Consider the following 23,628-nt stretch of genomic DNA (forward strand, 5'->3'; position numbering starts at 1 on the left):
CTATACATTGTATCAGAAAGAATATCATATATAAACACAAATTCAATTTATTTATAAGTGAAAGGAGAATGTTCATTGTTGATACTAAAATAAAATAAGATATAGCATTAAATTAATGTGTACTTAACACGCATTAATAATCGCAATCAAAGATATATATTATACGTAGTATAGTATTATTAAACGCAGAACGTAATATCTACTTAATTACGAAAAACGTAGACAATCGTTGAAATTTATGCAAAATGTGTAGTCTTTTCTAAAAGGTACAAACGCTTTAATTACTCAATAATGATACTTTAAGTAATGTCGTAATGTCTAATAATAATAAAAAAAGGAAACGTTAAAAAATTGTTTAACATCTAAATATTATCTTATCCTAAATTAATTGTATCGTTATTTATAAGATGTATAGAAATGTTGTAAATATATAAAACTACAGGACTAGAATATGCAAACAATGTAAGTATTATTCGTTATCCTTTTAGAAAAATATGTAATGTGCTTAATTCTTATATGAGCACGAAACTGCAAGGTTTCTTGCTTGTAATTTACCTAAAAATATTTAAGTTTTCGCTCAATGACGATATTTATTATAATAATAATATCATTTATATATATATATACTTATTATAATACTAAATATATATTAATTATAATATTATTATTATATAAATGTAATTATTTATATTAATATTAATATATAATTTTTCTTAAAATTTTCCAGCACACAGATGTGTGTTGCTCATATAAGAATCAAGAATTTAGAACAAATCTATCAAATTTTTTTATGGCACTACTTATCAATTAGTCAAATATACAATATATCGATAAGGGATTATAATTAGGCATGAAAATTTTACTCAGAAACATATTGAATAAAACTTTTTTTTTTCGATGAAATATTTATAAAAAAATATGTTTTGTTCGTAAATATTTTCAGGTAACATCTTTGTATGTGTGAGTAATTTGCCTCTTATAAATCCTTATCAATACATTTAACATTTTACTAATAATATATATGTAAAGAGAATCGCGGTATTTATGAGTAAGATAATATAATGTTTCATTTTACTAATAATATATGTATATAAAGAGAATCGCGGTATTTATGTGTGAGATATAATATAAATATATTACAAACATCAAGTTATTTCACAAATCATTCCTCTTATGTGTATTCTTTTTAATTAAATATAAAATATTTTATATTAATATTTCCCTCTCCAATTCCTTAAGTTTACTTTTTCCTTTAACAGTGTTTAAAGCACAGAAAAATTGCTAATCTTTGCAATTCATTATTTGAATTACCTATTTTCATTTGGACATTTTTTATTGCTTCTGCACTTGCAATCTCATTATTTTCTTCTTGTAAAACGTTATTATTTTTATCCAGGAAAATGTCTTTCATATCATTCTCAACTAAAATTCTTTAGTCAGATATAAAATATATTAATATTTCCCTCTCCAATCTTTCAATTGCATATTTTTCCTTTTTTTGATGCAAAAGAAATTGAATAGATAACAGAATCTAAACGAAAAAAAAACATGAAAAATGCAAATACATCAATGAATGGAGAAACTCACGAGTATTGCTATATTTGCATTTTTTTTTTTTTTTTTTTTGTTAGACAAAAAGAAAAGGTAAACGATTGCTATATCTATAAATGAGGAAAAAGAATCAAAAGATATGCAGAAACTACTGAGATGATGAATTTAACATTGGAATGCTTTTTAATATTGGATGAGAATGATGCAAAATACTTCTCTGGAAAAAAATTATAATGTTTTACAGAAAGAAAATAATGAGACCACAAATATAGGAACAATAAAGGATGTCTAAATAAAAATAAGAAATTCAAATGATGAATTGGAAAGATCAGCAACCTTTCTGTGCTTTAAGTAAAGACTGTTAAAAGAAAAGATGAAATTAAGGAATAGGAAAGGAAAATATTTACATATTTTATATCTGATTAAAAAGAATACACATAAGAGGAACGATTTGTGAGATAATCTGATGTAATGTTTGTAATGTATTTATTGTAAAATACTTATGAAAACTCGCTCTGCTGTTGCGGAATTCTCTTTCAATCTTTTCTTGGCTGCAAAAATTTACAAAAAATTTGTACAATGCAATAATTCTTTAAAATATATTATATACAAATGTGATATTAGAATTATGAAAAATTTTTAGATTTATGCCATTTAATTCAATAGATTAATAAAAACTTTAATAGACATCGGTAAGTAGACTTTGTAAATTCATTTGTTATTTTACACACAGATTTTGATTGTATATAATGTCTAAAATATTCTTCCAAATCATAAATTCTTTAATTTAGAATAATTTTCTTTGAATTTTTTTATTTTGTTTCTGGCTTACCTTCTTCTATCGTTGAGTTTTGGCTATTTTGTTCTTCAATTCCTTCTTCTTCATTTTCTACTACAGCAACCTCTGCTTTTATGAAATTCTTTTTTGATTTTTCCTTCACTGTTATCTTGGCTGCAAATAATTATATATAAACAAACAAATTTCAAGTTCCTTAATTTGAAATAAGTATTTTCTAAGAAAAGAAAATTTTCTTTATATCTTGCATGTATTTCCCTATTTCTGCTAATAAGAAATTAAAATCTGTGACTGACGAAAAGTATTCGAGAAAGATCTAAAATTAGAAAATCCTTGAATAAGTTTACTCATGTCCAAACCTGTCTTTTTCGCCTGTTCGCGAGATTTCTTGCCGGCCACGATCATCTGTGCGTCTTTCTTCTCCTCCGGAGGCTCATCGCCAACCTCCGCAATCGCCTCGGTCTCGGCAATCTTTGTCAACTTCTTGCTGAATCTCATCTTCGTCGCAGCTGGTACAACTGGCGCAACATTCTCTTCATCTACCGTTTTCCCGCGACGAGTCTTCTTCGGAGGATTCTCTTCCGCGTTTTTTACCGCGGATTTCGCACCAGTGGGCGCCTTTTTTTGCACTTTCTTAACGACCCTTTCACCTGTATTGTTGTTCTTTACCACCGTTTTTTCTTTCTGCTCTTTGTCGACCGTTGTCTTCTTCGACTCGTTCTCGTTCCCTGTATCATTTTTCGGAGCGACGTTCTTGTTCCTGCTGCGTAAATACTTGGGGGAGAACACGGTGGCCACCTCGCGCTCCTTCGTTTGCCTCAGTTGCCGAGGTATCGCCGTTTTCGCTTGCTTTGGCGTCGCCGTATCTCTCGATTTCGTAACGGTTTTCCTCTTCTTCGGCGGCGTAGCGTTGCCATCGGCAGCAGCCAGGGCAACGGTGGTTTCTGCCACCTCCTTAACTTGCTTCCGTGGTGCCATTTAGATAGATCTGATATTTGTATTCCGTACCGCGCCGGCAAATCGCTATATACTGTATCGTAGGCGACCACGTGCACGTTTAATTCGTGATGTTGCGACGAACAAACAGCTGAGAAAAGCGAAAAGAACCGAGCGCTCACGAAGGCATGAAGAGCGCTACATTTTTTTTTTCCCGGCTCACCGATATATGGTACATGCGAGATAACTCCTCCGGAAAGGTTCCTTATTTTTCTTTTTTTTTAATTAAAGTTTCACGCTCTGTATATATCATATATATATATATATATATATATATATATATATATATATATAGGAGACCCCTTTTCTTTCAAAAACTAAGCATTTTAGAGAAAAACGTTTTGAACAAAAATTGTATGGTTTTGAGGGGAACATAAGATGGTGTCATTGGTTTGACCTTGGATGGCATCGTTAAGGTCAAGTCAAGGACACCTTTAATTTCTTAAACGGAACCCCCTATTTTTCATTACATATTCTTGTAGCTTATCTCGAGAGCTTTCCAAAACACTATAATAAAGTATTTTTTCATCAAGTACTTTTTGAGTTATTTTATATTTTAATCTGACATATTTTGATATAAAAAATAAAATACTTCGTAAAATATTCAATTTTCGATAATCTTACCGTAATACTTTTATGTACAGAATAATGAGACAAATCAATTAGCGCAAAAAAAAAAAAAAAAAAATTATTTTAAAAAATACATTGTAAATAATTTTCTTAAAAACAATTATTTTTTTATACTAATTGATTTGTCTCGTTATTCTGTACATAAAATTATTACGGTAAGATTATCGAGAACTGAATATTTTACGAAATATTTTATTTTTTATATCATAATATGTATATCAAAAATTCTCTGCCAATACTGAAAATTAATAATATACGTTACGTGAATTATAGATTTTCAATATTGGCAGTAAATTTTGGAGCATGACCCGAGTCGTCGTGGATTTTTTCTACATATAGGTCCTATTTTATACCGATATAATTTAATACATACTAAATATTATATTGGCCAATCACAGCTATTCCATTCTTTAAAGACTGGCTATGATTGGCTAGGTATAGTACTTGGTACGTGATAAAGTATGCCTAGTTTATACCGATATACTATAATACATGCTAAATAATATACTGTCCAATCGCAGCCGTTCCATTCTTTAAAGGAATGACTTTGATTGGCGAATGCAGTACTTAGTACGTATTAAAGTATATCGGTGTAAACAAAACCTATATCGGTGTAAACTAGGCTATGTTTTGATAAATGCAGCATTGCATTCTGTACACTGTACATACTAGGGAATATTAATTTCATATTAATTTTGATCGGCGCTTTATACACCGAAACGTACAACCGTCGTGTTTATTATTTTCCTTGTGTTGGGGTAAAACCAGGTACCTACACGCTTTAATGGAAAAAAACAATTGTCTTTATTTTTTTTTTGCAATGATCAGACAAAATATTTTAAAATGTCATTCACCTTATGATTTTCACATATTTTATTTTATTTTATTCTATTTTAGATGTGAAAATGCCGCGAAATTATAAGAGGAAGACTGAAAGACAGAGCTGGTCCGAGGAGAGCATGGCTGCAGCAATCAAAGATGTTATGGAGGGGAAGATGGGCTACAAAAAAGCTGCTGTTATCCATAAGGTTCCTCAATCTACTCTGGAAGATAAGATAAAGAAAGCTAAAAAGGAAGGTCTGTTTCCTTTAGAAGCTGCCCAAAAAAGATTGGGCCGTTATAAAACTGTTTTTTCAGAGGCTCAAGAAGAAGAACTTGTGAAATACATACTGTTTTTAAAAGAAGGATTATATGGCCTTACTTTAACAGATGTACGCAAACTCGCATTTCAAGTAGCTGAAAAGAACAACATTCCCCATACATTCAACAGGGAAAAGGAAAGAGCAGGAAAAGATTGGCTCTACAGTTTCCTTAGCAGACATAAGGAGTTATCGTTCAAGAAACCAAAAAAAACTTCTTTTACACACACGGAGGACTGTAACCATGCTGCTGTTTAATCATTCTTTGATATATTCTGTGATATATACTAATTCTCACCTAATGGGATTTATAATATTGATGAAACGAGCATCATGACAATACCAAACAAACCGTCTAAAGTACTAACTCTGTATGGAAAAAAGCGGTTGGCTCTTTATCTTCCAGTGAAAGAGACATTCTTGTTACTACTGAGACATATATGAATACTGCTGGTAATTCTATGCCCACAATGTTTATTTTTTCATGAAAAAAAAGTAAATCCTATATCGATGACACTTCTCCTGGCTCATTTTCTGTCTATTATGAGAATGGATGGATTCAGAAAGACTTCTTCATTATTTGATTCAAGAGATTCATTAAGTTTTCTCGTCCCTAAGCTGAAAAGCCAATGTTTTTATTTCTTGATGGACACGCTTCTCATACCAAAAATGTGGATCAAACTTGCATCAGGAAACAACATCATCTTGTGCTTTTCTCCGCATTGCAGCCACTTGATGTATCATTTATGGCTCCTCGATATATGGTATTATGAACAAGAGATGCGAAAATGACTAATTAATCACCATGGACAATACATAACGATATATCAGGTAACGAAACTATACAAAGAGGCTTTTTCAAGAGCAGCTGTAATGCAAATTGCTGTAAAAGGTGAAAAATCGGGAATATATCCAATGAATAGAGATGTGTTTCTTGGTCATCTTTATCAGAGATGTGTTTCTTGATCATCTTTATCAGAGATGTGTTTCTTGATCAGCTCCATCAGAGATCATTGACAGGCTTATGTAACAGAAAGCCCAAAATGGTAAGGTCCACTCTTTGACATCCAGAGATGATAAAGCCCAGCTGTCGACATCAGCATTTGCAATTTTCCCTAATGTGCTGACTTCCTCTCCCCAAGAAGAAAAAAGGATTCAGAAAAGAAATAACAGGTAAAACTGCCATTTTGACTTCATCTCCGTATGAAAAGTAGTTGGAAATAGAGACAGTCGCTCAAAAAAGGAAACTATTAAAAAAAAAGTTTTTAAAGATCATTAAAATCAAATAAGAAAAAAGCAGGAAGATAGCTCATCCTTAGAAGAGAAAAAAAGATGTAGCCTGCATCTTTTGCAATGATTTGTTCTCAATATTAACCGTCATCAAGTGCTGGATACAATGCATTTTATGTCAAGGATGAGCCCATGAGTCCTGCAGCAACGTAGAACAACAAGATATCATTATTTGTGACTTTATTTTTGCCTATAGAATATTTTGTATTGTATTTTGATTAAAATATATCTAGATTTTGTTTTACACGTTTTCAAAAAGAGTACCCGGTTTTACCCTTTCCTCTATATATATACTATGGTATATATATGCATATGTGTTGTATAAACACCACTCTTGTTAAGCCTATCGCACAATGCAAAGGAACAGGAAATAAAAATTATCCACCATTAGGAGCAGGGAATAGATATTATTGCCTGTTTCTATTGGTGGATATAATTTCTATTCCCTGTTCCTATTGCATGTTCTTTTGTATTGTGCAATAAACCTTTACGGCGTCTAGAGATTTTAAGCCTTAAGAAATGGACCAATCACAGTCAAGTATGAGAAGAATACTCAACTGTGATTGGTCAATTTCTTAGGGCTTAAAATCTCTATTGCAGACGCCGCCATTATGTTTCAGGAGGAAACTAGATAATGAAAATACCATGTTATGACGTCAGAGACGCTACCGACCAATCAGAAAACTTAACAGCCTTAGAATGGATTCGTAGCGTGGCAAGCTTTGTCGGACGTACTGATTGGCTGCTATCGACAAGAAATTTTAGGACCCTAAAAATTCTCTATCCGGTAGCCCAATCGGTACGTCGGAGAAACTCATCGTGGAACAAAGAAAGTTTCAGTCTTAGACATCTGATTGGTTGACTTTCTCGTCTTGTATCCCAGGATTTTTCACTATAGCGACAGGTACAGTTGGAATGTGAACCAGGTTAGGTGCGACTTTCATGAAAATAAAATCTACCGTACTCCCTACACGAATATATTGTACATAATTAAATATATTCACTACAATTATTTTTTAATAATTTCCTACGGAATCGACGGATTATTATCGTCTGCGACTGCCAATAAACGCTACGAGAGTATCGACGAGAAATTGCGAGAGCGCCTATAATCGCGCGTTAATAACCGGCCGGCACCTCTCGTGGCGCTTCTTCGTGGAAATCGCGCGACTTCCCGGCGACTTTGAACAATCGACAGTCCCTTCCGTCCTGGTATAGCTCGATATTCTTACATTCGAGCCGGGTGAAAATTTTATGGAGCGATTTTTGCCGTCTCGTTCGACGCGACAAATTGTAACATATAAAACGTAATAATATCTCTCTAAACGACTTGGCCACACTCTAACTATCGGTGGGGGAGATGGCGCGCAAGTTGCTGGAAGGCGATTAGGCGATTCCTCCCTCCTCTCCCGTACCCGTGCCCTAGCAGGGTAGACCGTAGACCTCGTGGTGGACTGGGTTCTCCGACTCCGGCCATATTGGATAGTGAATGTCTCAACTTACACAAGGGCTCGAGAGTAGCCGAAAACCTCCACAAAATCCTCGACGACGTGAGGATACACATTCAAGATGGAAAACGAATACACCGTCACGGTCACGAATAAGTTCCTGCTCGCGCTCGACGAGAGCGAGGATCCTCTCGAGGTGTTAAAAGTTAGGGAGCTCGAGAAGGAGGCGAAGAAAAAGGAAAGGATCTCCGAGAAGGAGAATAAAAGCAAGCAGCAGCAGCAGCAGCAGCAACAACAGCAGCAGCAGCCGGACGGTCCGAAGTCCGCCAACAACAAGACGCCGAAGAGCCGCGTGATCAAGGACGTCCAGCAGCCGCCGTCCAAGACGCAGGATCCTAAAAAGGATCAAGGTTAGTCGGTTCCCGGCCCCGTTATCGTTTCTCTCTCTCTCTCTCTCTCAGGCGCCTCGTGCGCGCGTCATGGCCGTCGACTCTCACCTCGTGCTCGGCCCATGCGCTCGCCGATTCCTCCTCGATATTCCTCCTTTCGGCGATTTTTGGCGATGGCTCTCCCTCCCCCCTTCCCCCTCCCTCCCCCCTCGCTCTCCCCTTCCTCGATCGATCAGTTCGTTCGTTGGATTTTAGCGAAGCTGCGTGCCCGCGATAGAGCGGCATTTCTTCTAGCGCTCCTATCGCGACCGCGTATCTGCCGGTGGCGCATATTTTGTAAAAATGATTTAAAAATAGGCTCTCCCGCGCATACCGGATTCACACACGACGGTCTTATATGACTCGAGCGCGAATACGCTTTAATGAGATTACGATATTACAGGCACAATTTTATATCCTGTATCCTTGCGATGGAGTTTCCTATAACTTTGGCCAACATTTTTATATACGCAATATGAAGTTTATGGATAGCTTATATAAATACAAACAATGGATGTAGTTGATTTTTATTATGCAACTTTGATAACAAAGATCTATCGGTCTCACATTTTCATGCTCATTTATTTTAAGACGCACCAAATATATATATATATATATATAATTTTCAGATTCTATTGTAGTTTATGGAAAATATTCATATAAAAGAGCATTAAAAAATATTTTTCCCAATTAAAGCTTTTGTATAAAGGCGAATCTCTATCGGCAAATCAATAAGAGCAATAAATTGAGAATTTTTTTTTTCTCTGCTTTTTTCTTTTATTACAATTTTTATATGAGATACGAAGGAAATAATTTTATATTTAAATATTTTAATTTATATTTTTAGTAGAGAAAAAATCAGCCCAACCAAGGACAAGCGGTGGTGATCGCAATGTGAAATTCTCAAATGAATCCAGAGAGGAGCGTAATAACAGACGTAATCGCGAGGAAGGAGAAAAACCGCGAGGGCAAGGAGAGTTCAGGAGAGGTCCACCTAGGTTAGTTTCTGTAAAACAAGCAATAAATGTCATATGATTGTAATTTAGATGCTTGGTCACTATTCTGAATTATTCAGATTACATAAAAAGTTAGTCCTCTACCTAAAAAAAAAAAAAAAAGAAAGAAAGAAAGAAGCTTTATGTATGTCATATAATTGATACGATACATTAGCATTGCGTTTTAATCAAATGTTAATACAACAAGTTTTACATGTATTGTATGTTATATGCAATTGATGAACGAGATGTTGTCAAAAGTGCATTCATTAATATGGATAATAGATATCAAGATGTGGATCCAAAATGTTTACAATTGTAATAATTATATGTTTTATTTTGTTTCAGCGAAAATCGCGAACCGCGTGAATTCAGGAATTCGAGCGAGACTCAACGTACTGAATACGGGGAGCGCCGTGGCCGTGGTGGAATGCGTGGTATGGGTCGCGGACGTGGTGGCCCACGTGGACGCGTTGGTTTCGATAATCGTGGCAAACGCGAATTTGATCGCCAGTCTGGTTCTGATAAAACGTAAGTATTGAAATAAATGCGTAGGCACATGCATATATATATATATATATATATATATATATATATATACAAACAGACAAAGTACTTGGATATCTATATGATAATGCTCACCTCGAGGTTAATGTGTGCATTATATCAAGATAATAATTACATTCAACACTGAATTGTTTTTAAAGCACCAACAAACATCGATACTTTCATTTTCACTACTTTATATCTGATGAATTTTTATTCTTAATTTTGTTTTTCCTTTATTATAGCATTCTAATTTTATATACAATAGTGAAAAGAGAATATTTTCTCTCAAATATTCTCTTTTATATGAATTATATCGATTATTAATATATAAATAAACGGAAATCTTAATGCATTTGTAACAAAGCACACATTGTTAATTTTGTAATAATATTGTATTATAGAGCTTAATCAATGTTTATATATCAAATATATTTATAAGCTATTTCATTGTTTGTCTATTAACAGTGGTATTAAACCAGTGGACAAGAAAGATGGTGCTGGCAGTCACAACTGGGGCACTCATAATGACGAGATTGAGTGAGTAATGCAAAATGGTTTAAATATTACAATAGCTAAAGCATATAAGGTTATCACAAGTTTCTTGAATCAAAAGACAACATATCTTAATTGTTAATTATTTTCCCCCCTTTTTTTCAGGGAAAGTCTCAATCAGGAAACTCAAGAATGGAATAATGAGAAACCAGAATCCGAGCCTCAAGCAGCAACTGAAATTAAAAATGGAGATACGGCCGCGGACACGACTGTTGAAGAGAAACCGGTCGAGGAAGAGACACGCGAACTTACTCTGGATGAATGGAAAGCTCTACGTAGCAACCGAGCAAAGCCTCAGTATAATCTACGAAAGGCTGGTGAGGGCGAGGACTTATCACGTTGGAAAAAGATGTATGCACTTGAAAAGAAGAAGGAAGGTAATGAAGAGGAGGATGAGGAAGAGGAGGAGTATGACGCTGCCGCCGAATACCCTCAGCGCGTTGGCAGGCAAAAGCGCGTGTTAGGTATCGAAATCCAATTCAGTGACTCGCGACGTGGTTCTGGCAGTCGCGGCCGAGGTAATCGCGGTCGTGGTGATCGCATAAACGGCCGTGGATTTGGGAATCGTGGTGCCCCTAGGGACAGCGAGCCACGCGTGAGTATATATATCCATATTATGTAATATATATTACAAAAAAATCATTTTTGTTATCATTGTATCATTTCTTTAAAAAAAAAAAAAGAAAGAAAAAAGATTAAATCATGTTGTGTATTCTCCATTTTCAGCCGCAAAATGAACAGAGGTCGCCGCGAAGTCGTCAAAATGCTCCAAAGGTGGACGACGAGAATGACTTTCCTTCTCTGGGATAGGTAGCTTTATCTATCTACTATACGACATCCCACCATTGTCACCATCAGTAAATCTACTACAGATAAAGCTAAACTTAAAAAAAAAAACGAATATTACTATCAATTTGCGTTAGATCATTATTAATGCATAATACACAGTACAGTTGCAGAAATGAGATACGTAATATTATCTAAAAATTCCTTTCGTAACTTGAACGTCGCTGTTACATATTGGCATATATTCGTATAAAAAATGCACCATGTATAAATAAGAAAACAAATAGATAACGATCCTTTTTTTATACTTGTGGAGAGCTATTTTGTCAGTAACCATTTCAAGACACTGGACAATGAATTCAATCTTATATACTCTTCAATCGAAGCTGAACCGTAATCTGCATTATTCTATTTTCTGTGTACAGCAAAATTTTTTTTTTTTCCTTCGATAACTGCTTTCGATTCAGATTCGAGAAACAGATTGAAAATATTTCTTGAAATAGATGCAATTTTTCAAACATGCTTGCTGGACCATTTAAACTCTTATTTTCTTTCTTTCTCTATCTCTCTTCTTCCAGTTTTTTTATTTATGCTTCCTGTGATCTTCAGTTGATTTCAAGATTATTAACAAGTTTACGGAAGTTATTTTTTTTTTTTTTTTTTTCGCCACAGATCATTCATTTGCTGGTCAGTGTTTTGAGACTAATTGCAGATAAGTGACTCCCACAAGTACAAAAGAGGATCATTATCTATTTGTTTTTCTTGTTCATACATATGCATTTTTGCATGTGTATATATGCCAATATGTAACAGTGGCGTTCAAGCCATGATAAGATGTGGCAAGCCATTTTTCTGTAACTAGTGCGAGACACTGGCCAGCGGATGAATGATCTGATGAAGAAGAAAATATAAGTGGAAACATAAGTTCACTTCTGTGAACTTGTTAATAATCTTGAACTCAATTGAAGATCACAGGAAGAGTATATAAGAAGATTGAGAAAAGGAGAGAGAAAGAATTTAAATGGACCAGCAAGCATGTTTGAAGAATAGCATCTATTTCAAATAACAGTTTCAATCTCTTTAAATCCAAATTAAAGACATTTACCGAAAAAAAGAAAAATTTTGCTGTACACAGAAAATAGAGGAATGCGGGTTGCGATATCGATTTCGATGTCGCGTTAAAGGCCTAAGGGAGGCTGGATGTAGCATCGATACACGCGCGGAACCTGTATATTATCTCTTTTTAGGCGTAAATTTTAAACGCACTTTCTGTTTTATAAGTTTTATACGATATTTGAAAAAGAAGAACAATCCTTCCTCTCGTAACCGGCAGGTTTTATCACTTGTCACATGTAAGATGTAAGAAACTTTTAACAGGAAGGGTATATTTCTATTTAAATAAACGCATCGTACTAAAAAAAAAAATCATCTCTATTTAGGACATGCTAAGTTTGACTATATATATATATATATATATATATATATATATATATATATATATATATACATAGAGAGAGAGAGAGACTTTCCTTTCGAAACTGAAGTCGATCTGTGAGAAATGTTACATTTAAGTGAAATATCTCGAATATATATTGATACAGTGTTTTAGATATACATACATATATGCATATATGTATACATATATGTAGTTCACGATAAATCGAAAGAAGTGAGAAACGTGGCGCGCCGGGAGGGAAGACGGAACGTCTGCATTCATATTATGTTATACTTGTGCGTTCTCATATTCTTAATTACGAACTAATATTAGTTATTTACTATATATTTGTTATACAATTGAAGAAAATAATTGCAGCCAAACCATTCACCTCCTGTTCATCATAGAGACAGAAACAAAAGAGAACAGGAAAACTTTATGAAACTGTTTGAAGCTTAGGTACATGTGTAAATAACATTTACAATAATAAATTGTGACGATGATCGGATATCTTGTTTGAATTCGATTAATATAATTGAGTAATAAGATTATTACTCTAGGTAGGTGCATACTTTCTCTATTCTTCGCATTTGTACAAAGGAAAAGAAAAAGGTAAGTAGAAAAGTATACTATATTTAAACCCTGCGCAAGAGGGGGGGGGGGGAATGATTTCGACAAAAATTAGTTGAGTCATATTTATCTTAATAGAGAGTTGCAAAATTCTAGCAGTTCGCAATGACAATGCAATTGTTCTTTTTTTTTCCCCCAACTGACGGAAAATCAATTTTACATTTTCCATTTTAGGCTAGCTTCTAAAAAGGTGGAAAATTTTAACTCGATGCCCGGCCTGGAATCAATCAGAAACGCCCCAAAAAAGTTTCGGAACCGCCATCGAATAAAATTTTCTTCGGAGAGTACGTTTTGGAGCGTAGACATGAAACATTTCAATCTTTTGAATTTGCCGCCTTTATTCGTAACAAACGCCATTTCGATCGTATGGTACTAATTTCACGTTGTAGAATTAGTATCGAAATTTGATTAGAATTTTCTATTTTTCTTATACTGTGTAGTACGTCATATAATTTTTATTTTTATTTTATTTATTTTAAATATACAGATAATGACATTTAATTATAGAATAATTTCCAGTAAAACAGATGCAACTACAAAGCATATATATATATACATATGGAATAATCTTTCGATTGAAGTGAGATACAAATATATAAAAATACAAAGAAAGAGAAAGATGAGATACGCGTACATACGCAAACGTGATGATATAGATAAATACAGAGTGTCTCAAAAGTTGCAGCTCTTATTCAACTGATTTTTATATAAAACATTAGGAGCCAGATTAAAAAGATTGACACAATTATTATTTCTATCGTGTATGTAAAATGGTTTCTGTATATAATTACTGATTTGTAATTACAACAAATTTCGAACTTCGGAAACGCACGTGGAAAAAGAAGAAACCTGTTTTTTAGTCAATAATTTCGAATTTTACTTAAACAAATTATAATTTGGAGAATTCGGTATATATATATATACATATCCTACGATACATTAAAAATTTTAAAATAAGAAATTTTTTACAAAAGTTAATATAATTGTTAGATTTATCTTAGCTTAGCGAGTGAGAGAAGTTTGAAACTTCCTGTGTATATAGGCATTTACATATATGCGGTCAAGAGTATAGATATATATATATATGAAAGCGAAAGAGAGATGAGTGAGTAAAGAAGAAAGAGAAGCGTTAATACACGTTCATGTGTGGGGAAGAGCGAAAGAAGGTGCTCCGCGACATGAGCGCGAGAGAGAAGGGGAGAAGCGAAGAGCGGCGCATGCCCGTAGCCACGGCCCCCACCCCCACCGGCCATCCCCACCACCGCCGCCGACTATGAAACTCGTGCGCAGACGCGCAGAGCCCCCGTGTCGGTCGAATTTTAATGGCGGCCGATCCCGACTCCGCCGTTTACAGTGTTGTGTTGTGAGGTGTGGTGAGGCACGCTCGGCGCTCGCGCGGCGCCGACGACGTACGATATCGAGACGTAACGGGGAACATCGTCGCTGGATAATCATCCGGTGACAATCCATCCCCCGCCCCCTTCCCCTCCCCCATCCCCCGCGCGGATTCGTGCGGTGTGTGCGGTGGTTGGGCCACAGAGAGCGGCGAAACGAGAAAAGAGCGACAACCCGAGTTCGTGGTGGCGACCAGTGGCCTTCTACAACCGGGAATCGGGGTGCCGCTGCCTCCTCCGCGCGAGCATGTCGCATATCCGCGATGTGCCGTAGCGAGCGTCGAATCCAAGAAGAATTTTGCACGAGCCTCGTAGCGTGCGTGCGCGCGCGCGCGCGAGCGAGCGAGCGAAAGGTAAATTTCCGCATCTCGCCCCGTCATTGTCGTTGGCTTGCCCGATGTACGGTGGCGGCCCTGCCGGCCGTCTCGCCCGAGATACTATATATATATATACACCGTGTCTCGTATATACACGCGGCGAATCGTGGGAATCTTTCTTTCTCCGCGACGAATCGCCGTTTCCGTTTCCTACGCGAGATTCTTTCATTTCGTCATCTCCGTCAGATCGTGTTTTGGTATCGCTTCGCGATCGGGAATGAGATGAGGAGGAGAAGGAGGGAGAGAGGGAGAGAGAGAGAGAGAAGAGGGGTGGTGGAACGAGGATGGTAATCTTTTGCCTCTTTGTGCGAAGACGATGGCCTTTAGCTGTCAAGTGCGGCTACGTAAAGCTGGCCTCGCTAATGAAGGGCGGTGCGTGTTACGGTATTGCCTGAAATTCGCCAAGCTATCTGTCTCCCTCCCTCCCTCCCTCCCTCCCTCTCTCTCTCTCTCTCTCTCTCTCTCTGTCACCCCTCTCTGCTTTCTCCTATCCCTTTTCCTCTCATCGTCGCGTGTGCTCTTTCATTGTTAGCTCGAGCTCCGCGAGCTCCCTATTTACGCTCCTTGACAGCCGATGGGTGAAACGTCTCGAAGCGGAAACTCGTGTAAACGATGGACGAATGGCATTTTATTTAGGCGCGTTTGACATATTTATTTCACACAGTGTTTCGTCGCGGGTGATATTCTCTTTTTTTCGATACATTGCGTTTAAATCATTAACGGCGCTGCTGTGCTTTTTTTTTTTTTTAAGGTTACTTCGACAAAATTGTGCGCGTAACTTTGCTTAATATTATTATTAATTTGCTGCAAAATTTGGCAAACGTAGAAGAATTTTATATTGAAATATACAGAAATTTTGAATATAAAATGAAATTAGGAATATATGTCAAGATAATAATTGTAAAGTATTAAATAAAAATATGAATTAATATGCGAGCTTTAATTTTCTAAATAATTAACTGACATTTATCTGTCATGTTTCAGGGATACCAGACAATGATCGACATGTCGGTGCCTAGATTTAAGCACAGCTGGTAGTACTGTGTTAACACTGGCTCGCTACCGGCATAGCGGGGCACGCATCCCAATATCATACCTTTTACATTTCCTACCTTAGACCTGCATACGCACTGACGCACACGTGTAGCGTGTGCGTACGTGCTTTGTCAGCTGTCGCATACGCACCATGAGATTCCTGGGACTTACCCAGTCATTTCCCAAATCGCTCACAGTGACGCCACCGCTGCCGCTCGTTTATCGATCATCCTTTTCATCCATGTCCGTTGCCACATGGTTCCTAGTGATACTGGCGACTGCAGCGATAGATACTCCCGCTAGCACTGCTCCATCGATACAGGAGAATAGATCACCGCATATACTGGCACAGTTTCCAGCGGAGTATGGACAGCGATATGGACATTTTCCCTTGGAGGCTAATGCGACCAGAGAGGGAGCTTTGAGATTTAATCATCTCGCCATAGATCCTTCTATGGGAAGGCTCTATGTGGGCGCAGTCAACAGGCTCTTTCAACTTGATTCAAATCTCAAATTGGAAGAGCATGTCTCAACAGGTGAGTTCTCTTTCTTTACACATTGGAATACAACATTGTAATACGCAAGTGAAATAATTATTGATCTTATTTTATTGCAGGACCAAGAATGGATAATCCTCTGTGTCATGCAACAGGTTGCACAGCAAAGGATATGACTTCTTTAATGGATAATGTGAACAAGCTACTAATTGCCGATCTCGAGTCGCAGATGTTAATCGCCTGCGGCTCTCTTCTCCAAGGTGCTTGCGAAAAATACAAAATGTCCAACATATCCGTTAAACCGGAGTTTATCCCTCTCAGCGTGGCCGCCAACGACGAAAACTCGTCCACGTATGCTTTCATCGGGCCCGAGAAATACAATCCATGGGGGCAAACAAACATACTCTACGTGGGAACGACATTTACCAATAAAGGGGATTATCGTCACGACGTGCCCGCTATCTCCAGTAGAAATCTCGACAAGCTGGATTTCACCGAGTACACGTTCAACAAACAATCGATTGTGCACATCGACGTCAAGTATCGGGATCACTTTCTCGTAAAATACGTGTATGGTTTCAACGCGAGCGATTACGCGTATTTTGTTTTGGTGCAGAAACAATCGTATCTGCCCGAACAAGAGGAACTGGGATATATCTCTAGGCTAGCGCGAAGTTGCATAAGCGATCCGAATTACGACAGTTACACAGAAGTAACTTTGCAGTGTACGGTCGACTTAGGGGATGGAAAGCAGCATTATTACAACTTGATACAGGATGCGAAGGTCGCCGCAGCGGGCAGCGACCTAGCCATGCAACTCGGCATCTCCGTGGGCGATCCGATATTCGTTACTGTGTTTTCGCCCAGTAGAGGCATCACGAACGAGGCTCTATCACGTTCGGCAGTTTGTATATACAGTCTGCAAGACATCGAAACCAAGTTTAACGAAAATATTCACATGTGTTTCAACGGTAGTATCAAGTATCGAAATATGGGTTACGTCAGCGGTCCTATACAAGACGGAAAGTGTCCTACCGCTGGTGTAAGTAAATGGATAATTAAACGGATAAGTATCGTATAATTTGTCATTTTTTATATCGATGTCGTTTCTCTCTTTACAGACTACAGGAAATATTCTCAACTTTTGCGAGGTTGGACTAAAAATTTCGGGTGTTTCACCAATCACGGGCCAGGCTATCTTGCATTTTCCTGATACGTTCATCTCTTCGATAACCATCGCCAATACCGAAAGCCATACCGTAGCATTTTTCGGAACGAATGATGGCATTCTCAAGAAGGTTTTATTATCTGGAACTGAAGCATTCGTCTACGAAAGTGTTACGATCGACAAGGGACAAAAGCTATTGCCAGATACACTGATTTCACCGGATGGCGATTATATCTACGTATTGTCTACTTCGAAGATATCAAAAGTCAAAGTAGAGCATTGTAGTGGTTATACTAATTGTAGCAGTTGCCTCGATGCAAAAGATCCTTACTGTGGCTGGTGCTCTTTGGAAAAGAGGTAAATGGATTAAACTTGTATATAAAACTATAACGTTATATATAATCTTATTTCTCGAAATAAAAAAAAAATTACACACACACACACACACACACACACACACACACACACACACACACACACATATATATATATATAGAAAAATAAGCTATATTTACTCATAATAATTCAAGTATCTCGTTGATCATCACTATAGATGTACAGTGAGAGGAGATTGTCAGAAAGCAAGTCACAGCAGTCCACGATGGTTGTCCTTGGGTACAGGTCAACAGTGCATCGATTTTGAACAAGTGCTACCCGATCGTATGCCTATTAATCAGATGACCACGGTGCAATTAACAATCAGAACTTTGCCGGAATTACCAGCGGGCGCTAATTACAAATGCGTTTTTGGTAACGCCGAGCCAATAGATGCGCTGATGACTGGTTTCGGATTGTCTTGCCCAACGCCACCCGTCGGGGAGAGACCCAGTATTCCCGAGGGCGCCGATCATGCGCTCGTGCCGTTGTCTGTGCGATCGAGCGAGACGAACAAAGATTTCGTCTCGCGTAACTTTGCGTTTTTCGATTGTTCGAGACATACCGTGTGCACCGAATGCGTAAAGTCCCAATGGGCGTGCAGCTGGTGCGTCTACGACAACAAATGCACTCACAATACTAGTTGTCAGGGCATTATATCGGGAGAAAATGTAAGTTTCTTTTAATTTTGTTATATCTATACTTTACTAAATTTATCTATTGTACAATAGATATCTTTCTTTTTTTTTTTTTTCAGCAAAACCAGATCAATCTTGCTCCGCAAGGTGCACGGCATTGTCCGAGATTCGTAGAACGCAAGGAGCCATTGATGCTGCCAAACAGTGTGCCGAAGGAGATAGTGCTCGAGGTAGAAAACCTGCCTCATCCGCAGGTAGGCCATAGCGGATTCCAATGTATCGTCAGTATCGAGGGTGCCAATTTGAAGGTACAAGCTCGTGTGGACAGTAGTCGTCTTATCGTATGCGACAAAACAGTATACTCGTACGAAGCGGTCACTGGTGAATATGAGGCCGAGGTGACAGTTGTTTGGAACACAAATCACCACGTAGACAAGACCACGATAATTTTGTACAAGTGCGAGGTGCTCGGCTCGCATCGTGAACACGCGGACTGTTCCTTGTGCGTGACGCGGGACGCTCGATTCGAATGCACTTGGTGCGGAAACAGCTGCGTGTATCGACACTCGTGTCTACAGTCGCCGTTTACCGAATGTCCAAAACCTCGGATAGATATGATCAAGCCATTGAGTGGTCCAGTTGAGGGCGGCACGCTGGTGACCATAGAGGGCAGCAATCTTGGATTAAAGGAAAGCGACGTCGAGGGTAAGATACACATCGGTAACACTCCGTGTACACTGGTAGATTATGAAGTGTCAGTGCGTATTGTCTGCCGCACTGGTCGGCACGAGGCTACAGACGCGGCATCCGTGGTGGTTGGGAACGACGCCGGTTACACAGAGAGCGCAGTGTTATTCAATTATAAAGACATACGCCTGACAGGCGTGTATCCGTCAGTTGGACCGCAGAGCGGCGGCACGCAGTTGGCTATCACCGGTAAGTATCTAAATATTGGCAGCGCGATATCGGCATATCTCGATGAGCTGCCATGTCAGGTAAACGCGACCCAAGCGAGCAGCACGAGGCTGACTTGCGTGACAAGCAAATCGGGCCGCGTCAGACGGATTTACAGACTAACGTTGAATATCGATGGTGCGAATCGCACTCTCGTCGACAATCCATATAATTACACTCACGATCCGACTATAATGGAGATTAAACCCCTGAGGAGCTTTGCCTCGGGCGGTCGTATGATCACCGTGCATGGGACGAATTTGGACACTATTCAGAAACCCGAGATGGAAGTATACTTTGACAACGAGCCGTTGCCGGTGAATAGAACCGTTTGCACCGTCCTGAATCCCACGCAAATGGAGTGTCCGAGTCCGAGTGTCACCAGGAGATTTACATCGATCCGACGTAACGAACGTTCGGCGGTCGCTAATGCCCAAGGCACTTCGTCGCCGCAATCATTAAGACTGAAGGAGTCCCAGTTGTCTCTCAAGATCGCCTTCATCATGGATAACGTGGAAAGCGTGAAAGACTTGGAGAAGCACTTTCAAAGTCTCCGTAATCGGTTGTTCTACGTCGAGGATCCGAAATTCTTCCCATTTCCACGGAACGTTAAACTATATAAGGGTGACACACTAGTGATTGAGGGCGAGAATCTCAACTATGCCAGCGACGAATCCGATGTGAATGTCACTGTAGGCATTATGCCGTGTAACGTGACGTCGCTCGCTCTAACACAACTGGTTTGCACGCCACCGGATCAACAGCCCGCCGATACGGACGAGCACGGCATCAAGACTGACAGCGGATTGCCATTGGTAGTAGTACGAGTAGGTCGCAGCTTACGTTTCCCCATCGGTTATCTGCGCTACGAGGTCATTAAATCATATCCGATACCCCCGGAAGCGATCGCGGGCATCGCTGCTGGCACGTTTGGTCTCATTTTTCTATTCGTATTGGTATTGGTCATCTATCGCCGTAAGAGCACTCAAGCGGAGCGTGAGTATAAGCGCATACAAATACAAATGGATACGCTCGAAAGCAATGTCCGGATGGAGTGCAAGCAAGCATTCGCCGAACTGCAAACGGACATGACGGACTTGACTGCGGATCTCGAATCGTCAGGCATACCCACTCTCGACCATAAAAATTACATCATGAAAGTGTTCTTCCCTGGAGTGATAGATCATCCCATATTGAACGATCCGCGCTCACGTAGCAACGTCTCACGTACCAACTATGATGCGGCGATGATACAGTTCGAGCAACTCGTCAACAATAAATACTTTGTGTTGACATTTATAGAGACCTTGGAAGCGCAGAAAGACTTTAATATCAGAGACAAAGTAAACGTCGCCTCCCTGCTCATGGTAGTCCTAATGGGAAAGATGGAATACGCCACGGATATCTTGATGAATCTATTATTGAGATTGATTGACAAAGCGGTGAACACGAAGCATCCGCAGCTTATGTTAAGACGAACGGAATCTGTGGTAGAGAAGATGCTAACAAATTGGATGGCGCTTTGCATGTATAACTACCTGAAGGATTACGCCGGCTCGTCCTTATTTTTGCTCTTTAAAGCGATCAAACATCAAATCGAGAAAGGACCGGTGGACGTAATTACACACGACGCAAGATATTCCCTCTCGGAGGAGAGACTCTTGCGCGAGCAAATCGAGCACACGATCGTCACGCTGCACGTAGTGCAGGACGATCTCGATGAGAAAATACAGTGCAAGGTTCTGGATTGCGATACTATAAGCCAGGTAAAGTCCAAGATCCTCGACGCGTTATATAAGAATACTCCCTTTTCGCTGAGGCCGTCCGTACATGACGTTGATCTAGAGTGGCGGCACGGTCGTGGCGGTCACTTGACCCTCCAAGACGAAGATCTCACGACCAAGTGCTGCGGCGAGTGGAAGAAGATAAATACATTGGCACATTACGGTGTCAAAGAGTCGGCGGTAATGTCGCTAATCCCTCGGCAGAACGATAGTTTCTTAGTCGCGTGCAAACCACCCTGCCAAAATTGTAAGCCCTCGCACTATCATCCACAACAGCAGCCGTCGAATCATCCGCATCATCCACCGTCGCATCATCATCTACATCGACATTCGAATCATTGTTCGTCCACGCATCTTCCATCCACACCCAATCACGGGTTGATCAGTCCCGTGATGTACAATCATCCCGTGAGCGGCCTATATTTTGACTCTCAGCACTCACCACCCATCATAACGGCGAACGGTGACGTTGAGAGCGGCCATGGCGGTAATCAGCGGCTGTATCATCTGGTCAGGCCTATCGAGGACGTGCATTTTCCTCCCGGGTTAGGTTTCAACAGTAGCAGCAAGCATCACCATCCCGAGAGAACGCACAAGGCGATTCCGGAGATATTTCTTACGCGATTGCTCTCGACCAAGGGCACTGTACAAAAGTTTGTCGATGATTTTCTAAATACTATACTGACCGCCAACGAGGCTCTGCCAAGCGCGGTCAAATGGTTATTCGATCTTCTCGATGAGGCGGCCAAGCAGCACGGCATTATCGATCCAGAAGTGCCGCACGCGTGGAAGTCGAACAGCCTGCCGCTTCGATTCTGGGTAAATTTCATTAAGAATCCGGACTTTATGTTCGACATCAACAAGTCCACGACAGTGGACTCGAGTCTCTCCGTGATCGCGCAAACATTCATGGACTCGTGCTCGATGACGGAACACAGACTGGGCAAGGACTCGCCGTCTAACAAGCTGCTCTTCGCCAAGGACATACCACACTATCGCGAGAAAGTGGGTCGATTTTACACGGATGTGCAGAGACTGCCGCAGATCACCGACCAAGAGATGTCTAGTGCCATGCAGCAATTGAGCGCGTCTCACGCCAATGAGTTCGATGTGATCGCGGCGCTGAAAGAGCTCTACATTTATGTCAGCAAGTATTATGAACAAGTAAGTAATTTGATCCGACTTTTGTTCTCTCGTTAATTTCGACATTCAGAGGCTAGCGACAAAATTCGCTATACTATTGTGAAATTCTTTTCAGATCCTAGAGGCCTTGGAGACAGATACGGGCTGTCGCAAATTACACCTAGCTCATAGACTAGAAAATGTAGCGTACACGCTCGAGGGAGAAGAGACCAGTGCCTGCTGACATACCCTCCTCACTTCCATCCCAGGACCCGTCAACCTCTCCAGAAACACTGACTAGTGCCTCCACTTCATGCATCAGATACACCTCGTTACATATGTACAAATATTACACAAATACAACACACCGTGTGAATAACAATGCCGTAAAAGAGATACACGCGATTTCGTTAGGGCTAGTCAGGCGATAGGTCACGGGATTATAGACACAGTCCTCGTGGTAGTATTTTACCGTCTTTACGTGTTGGCCATACCGAAATACGCTTGTAAACATGTATGGATATTGGTACGGCAATATGTACGCGCCTCTGATCCTTTAATTACGACGCTGGACAGATGCCTATTGTGAATCTCTTTAGAAATCGAATAAGGTAGTATTTATATATTAATCTCTCATCGAATTCGAATCTCAATTTGTAGAATTTGCGAACGATTGTTGTTATCGTAGTGAGAGATAATTTAGTTCTAAGTAATTAAATTATTTTTATCGTCTACTTTATTTTTCATGATGTTGTTACGTTTACAACATCAGTCTCGGCGTTTTTCTCTTGTCGGGACTCTTTTGAGGATCTGAGACGTGGATCGGTGCAAATACTTTTAGGGAAGAAATTTAAAGTGTAAATTTTTCGGTCGATCTGATATCTATACGTGTGTACGCAAATACGGAACACATAAAGTAAAAGTAACATGTCTAATGGTAAGTGAGAGAAAGCCATAGTGTCCATCAGACTGTCTGTACGGGAACAACGTACGGCAGCGAGTAGTCTGTGATCCGAGCACGAGTGGCTATCCAGTACTCTGCGTTGATACCACTTGCTT

General features: G+C 39.2%; 3 protein-coding genes across 4 annotated transcripts; 2 read left to right on the forward strand and 1 right to left on the reverse strand.

The window, feature by feature from the left end:
• Positions 1-258: 258 nt before the first annotated feature.
• Positions 259-3,494, reverse strand: LOC138932294 (nucleolar protein 58). Its single transcript, XM_070293971.1, has 3 exons — positions 2,707-3,494; positions 2,384-2,503; positions 259-2,102 (listed from the first exon to the last, which is right to left on the reverse strand). The coding sequence occupies exons 1-3, from the start codon at positions 3,323-3,325 to the stop codon at positions 2,038-2,040; spliced, it is 804 nt and encodes a 267-aa protein (XP_070150072.1). The 5' UTR covers positions 3,326-3,494; the 3' UTR covers positions 259-2,037.
• Positions 3,495-7,734: 4,240 nt separating this feature from the next.
• Positions 7,735-13,097, forward strand: LOC138932896 (SERPINE1 mRNA-binding protein 1). Its single transcript, XM_070295188.1, has 6 exons — positions 7,735-8,260; positions 9,126-9,276; positions 9,622-9,804; positions 10,288-10,359; positions 10,480-10,969; positions 11,101-13,097. Exons 1-6 carry the CDS (start codon positions 7,972-7,974, stop codon positions 11,182-11,184), a joined length of 1,269 nt encoding a protein of 422 aa, XP_070151289.1. The 5' UTR covers positions 7,735-7,971; the 3' UTR covers positions 11,185-13,097.
• Positions 13,098-14,542: 1,445 nt separating this feature from the next.
• On the forward strand, positions 14,543-23,593 carry Plexb (plexin B). Of its 2 annotated transcripts, none has more exons than XM_070295186.1 (7): positions 14,543-14,972; positions 15,981-16,567; positions 16,648-17,570; positions 17,650-18,053; positions 18,250-18,742; positions 18,829-22,611; positions 22,706-23,593. In XM_070295186.1, exons 2-7 carry the CDS (start codon positions 16,183-16,185, stop codon positions 22,811-22,813), a joined length of 6,096 nt encoding a protein of 2,031 aa, XP_070151287.1. In that variant the 5' UTR covers positions 14,543-14,972; positions 15,981-16,182; the 3' UTR covers positions 22,814-23,593. The 2 variants fall into 2 exon arrangements, with proteins under 2 accessions (XP_070151287.1, XP_070151288.1); XM_070295187.1 differs by lacking the exon at positions 14,543-14,972 and adding an exon at positions 15,350-15,368.
• The last annotated feature ends 35 nt before the right edge of the window (positions 23,594-23,628 follow it).

This window comes from Polyergus mexicanus, unplaced genomic scaffold (genome assembly GCF_030449975.1).
Source record: "Polyergus mexicanus isolate NDT 795.1 unplaced genomic scaffold, iyPolMexi1.0 SCAF_4, whole genome shotgun sequence".
Lineage (NCBI taxonomy): Eukaryota > Metazoa > Arthropoda > Insecta > Hymenoptera > Formicidae > Polyergus > Polyergus mexicanus.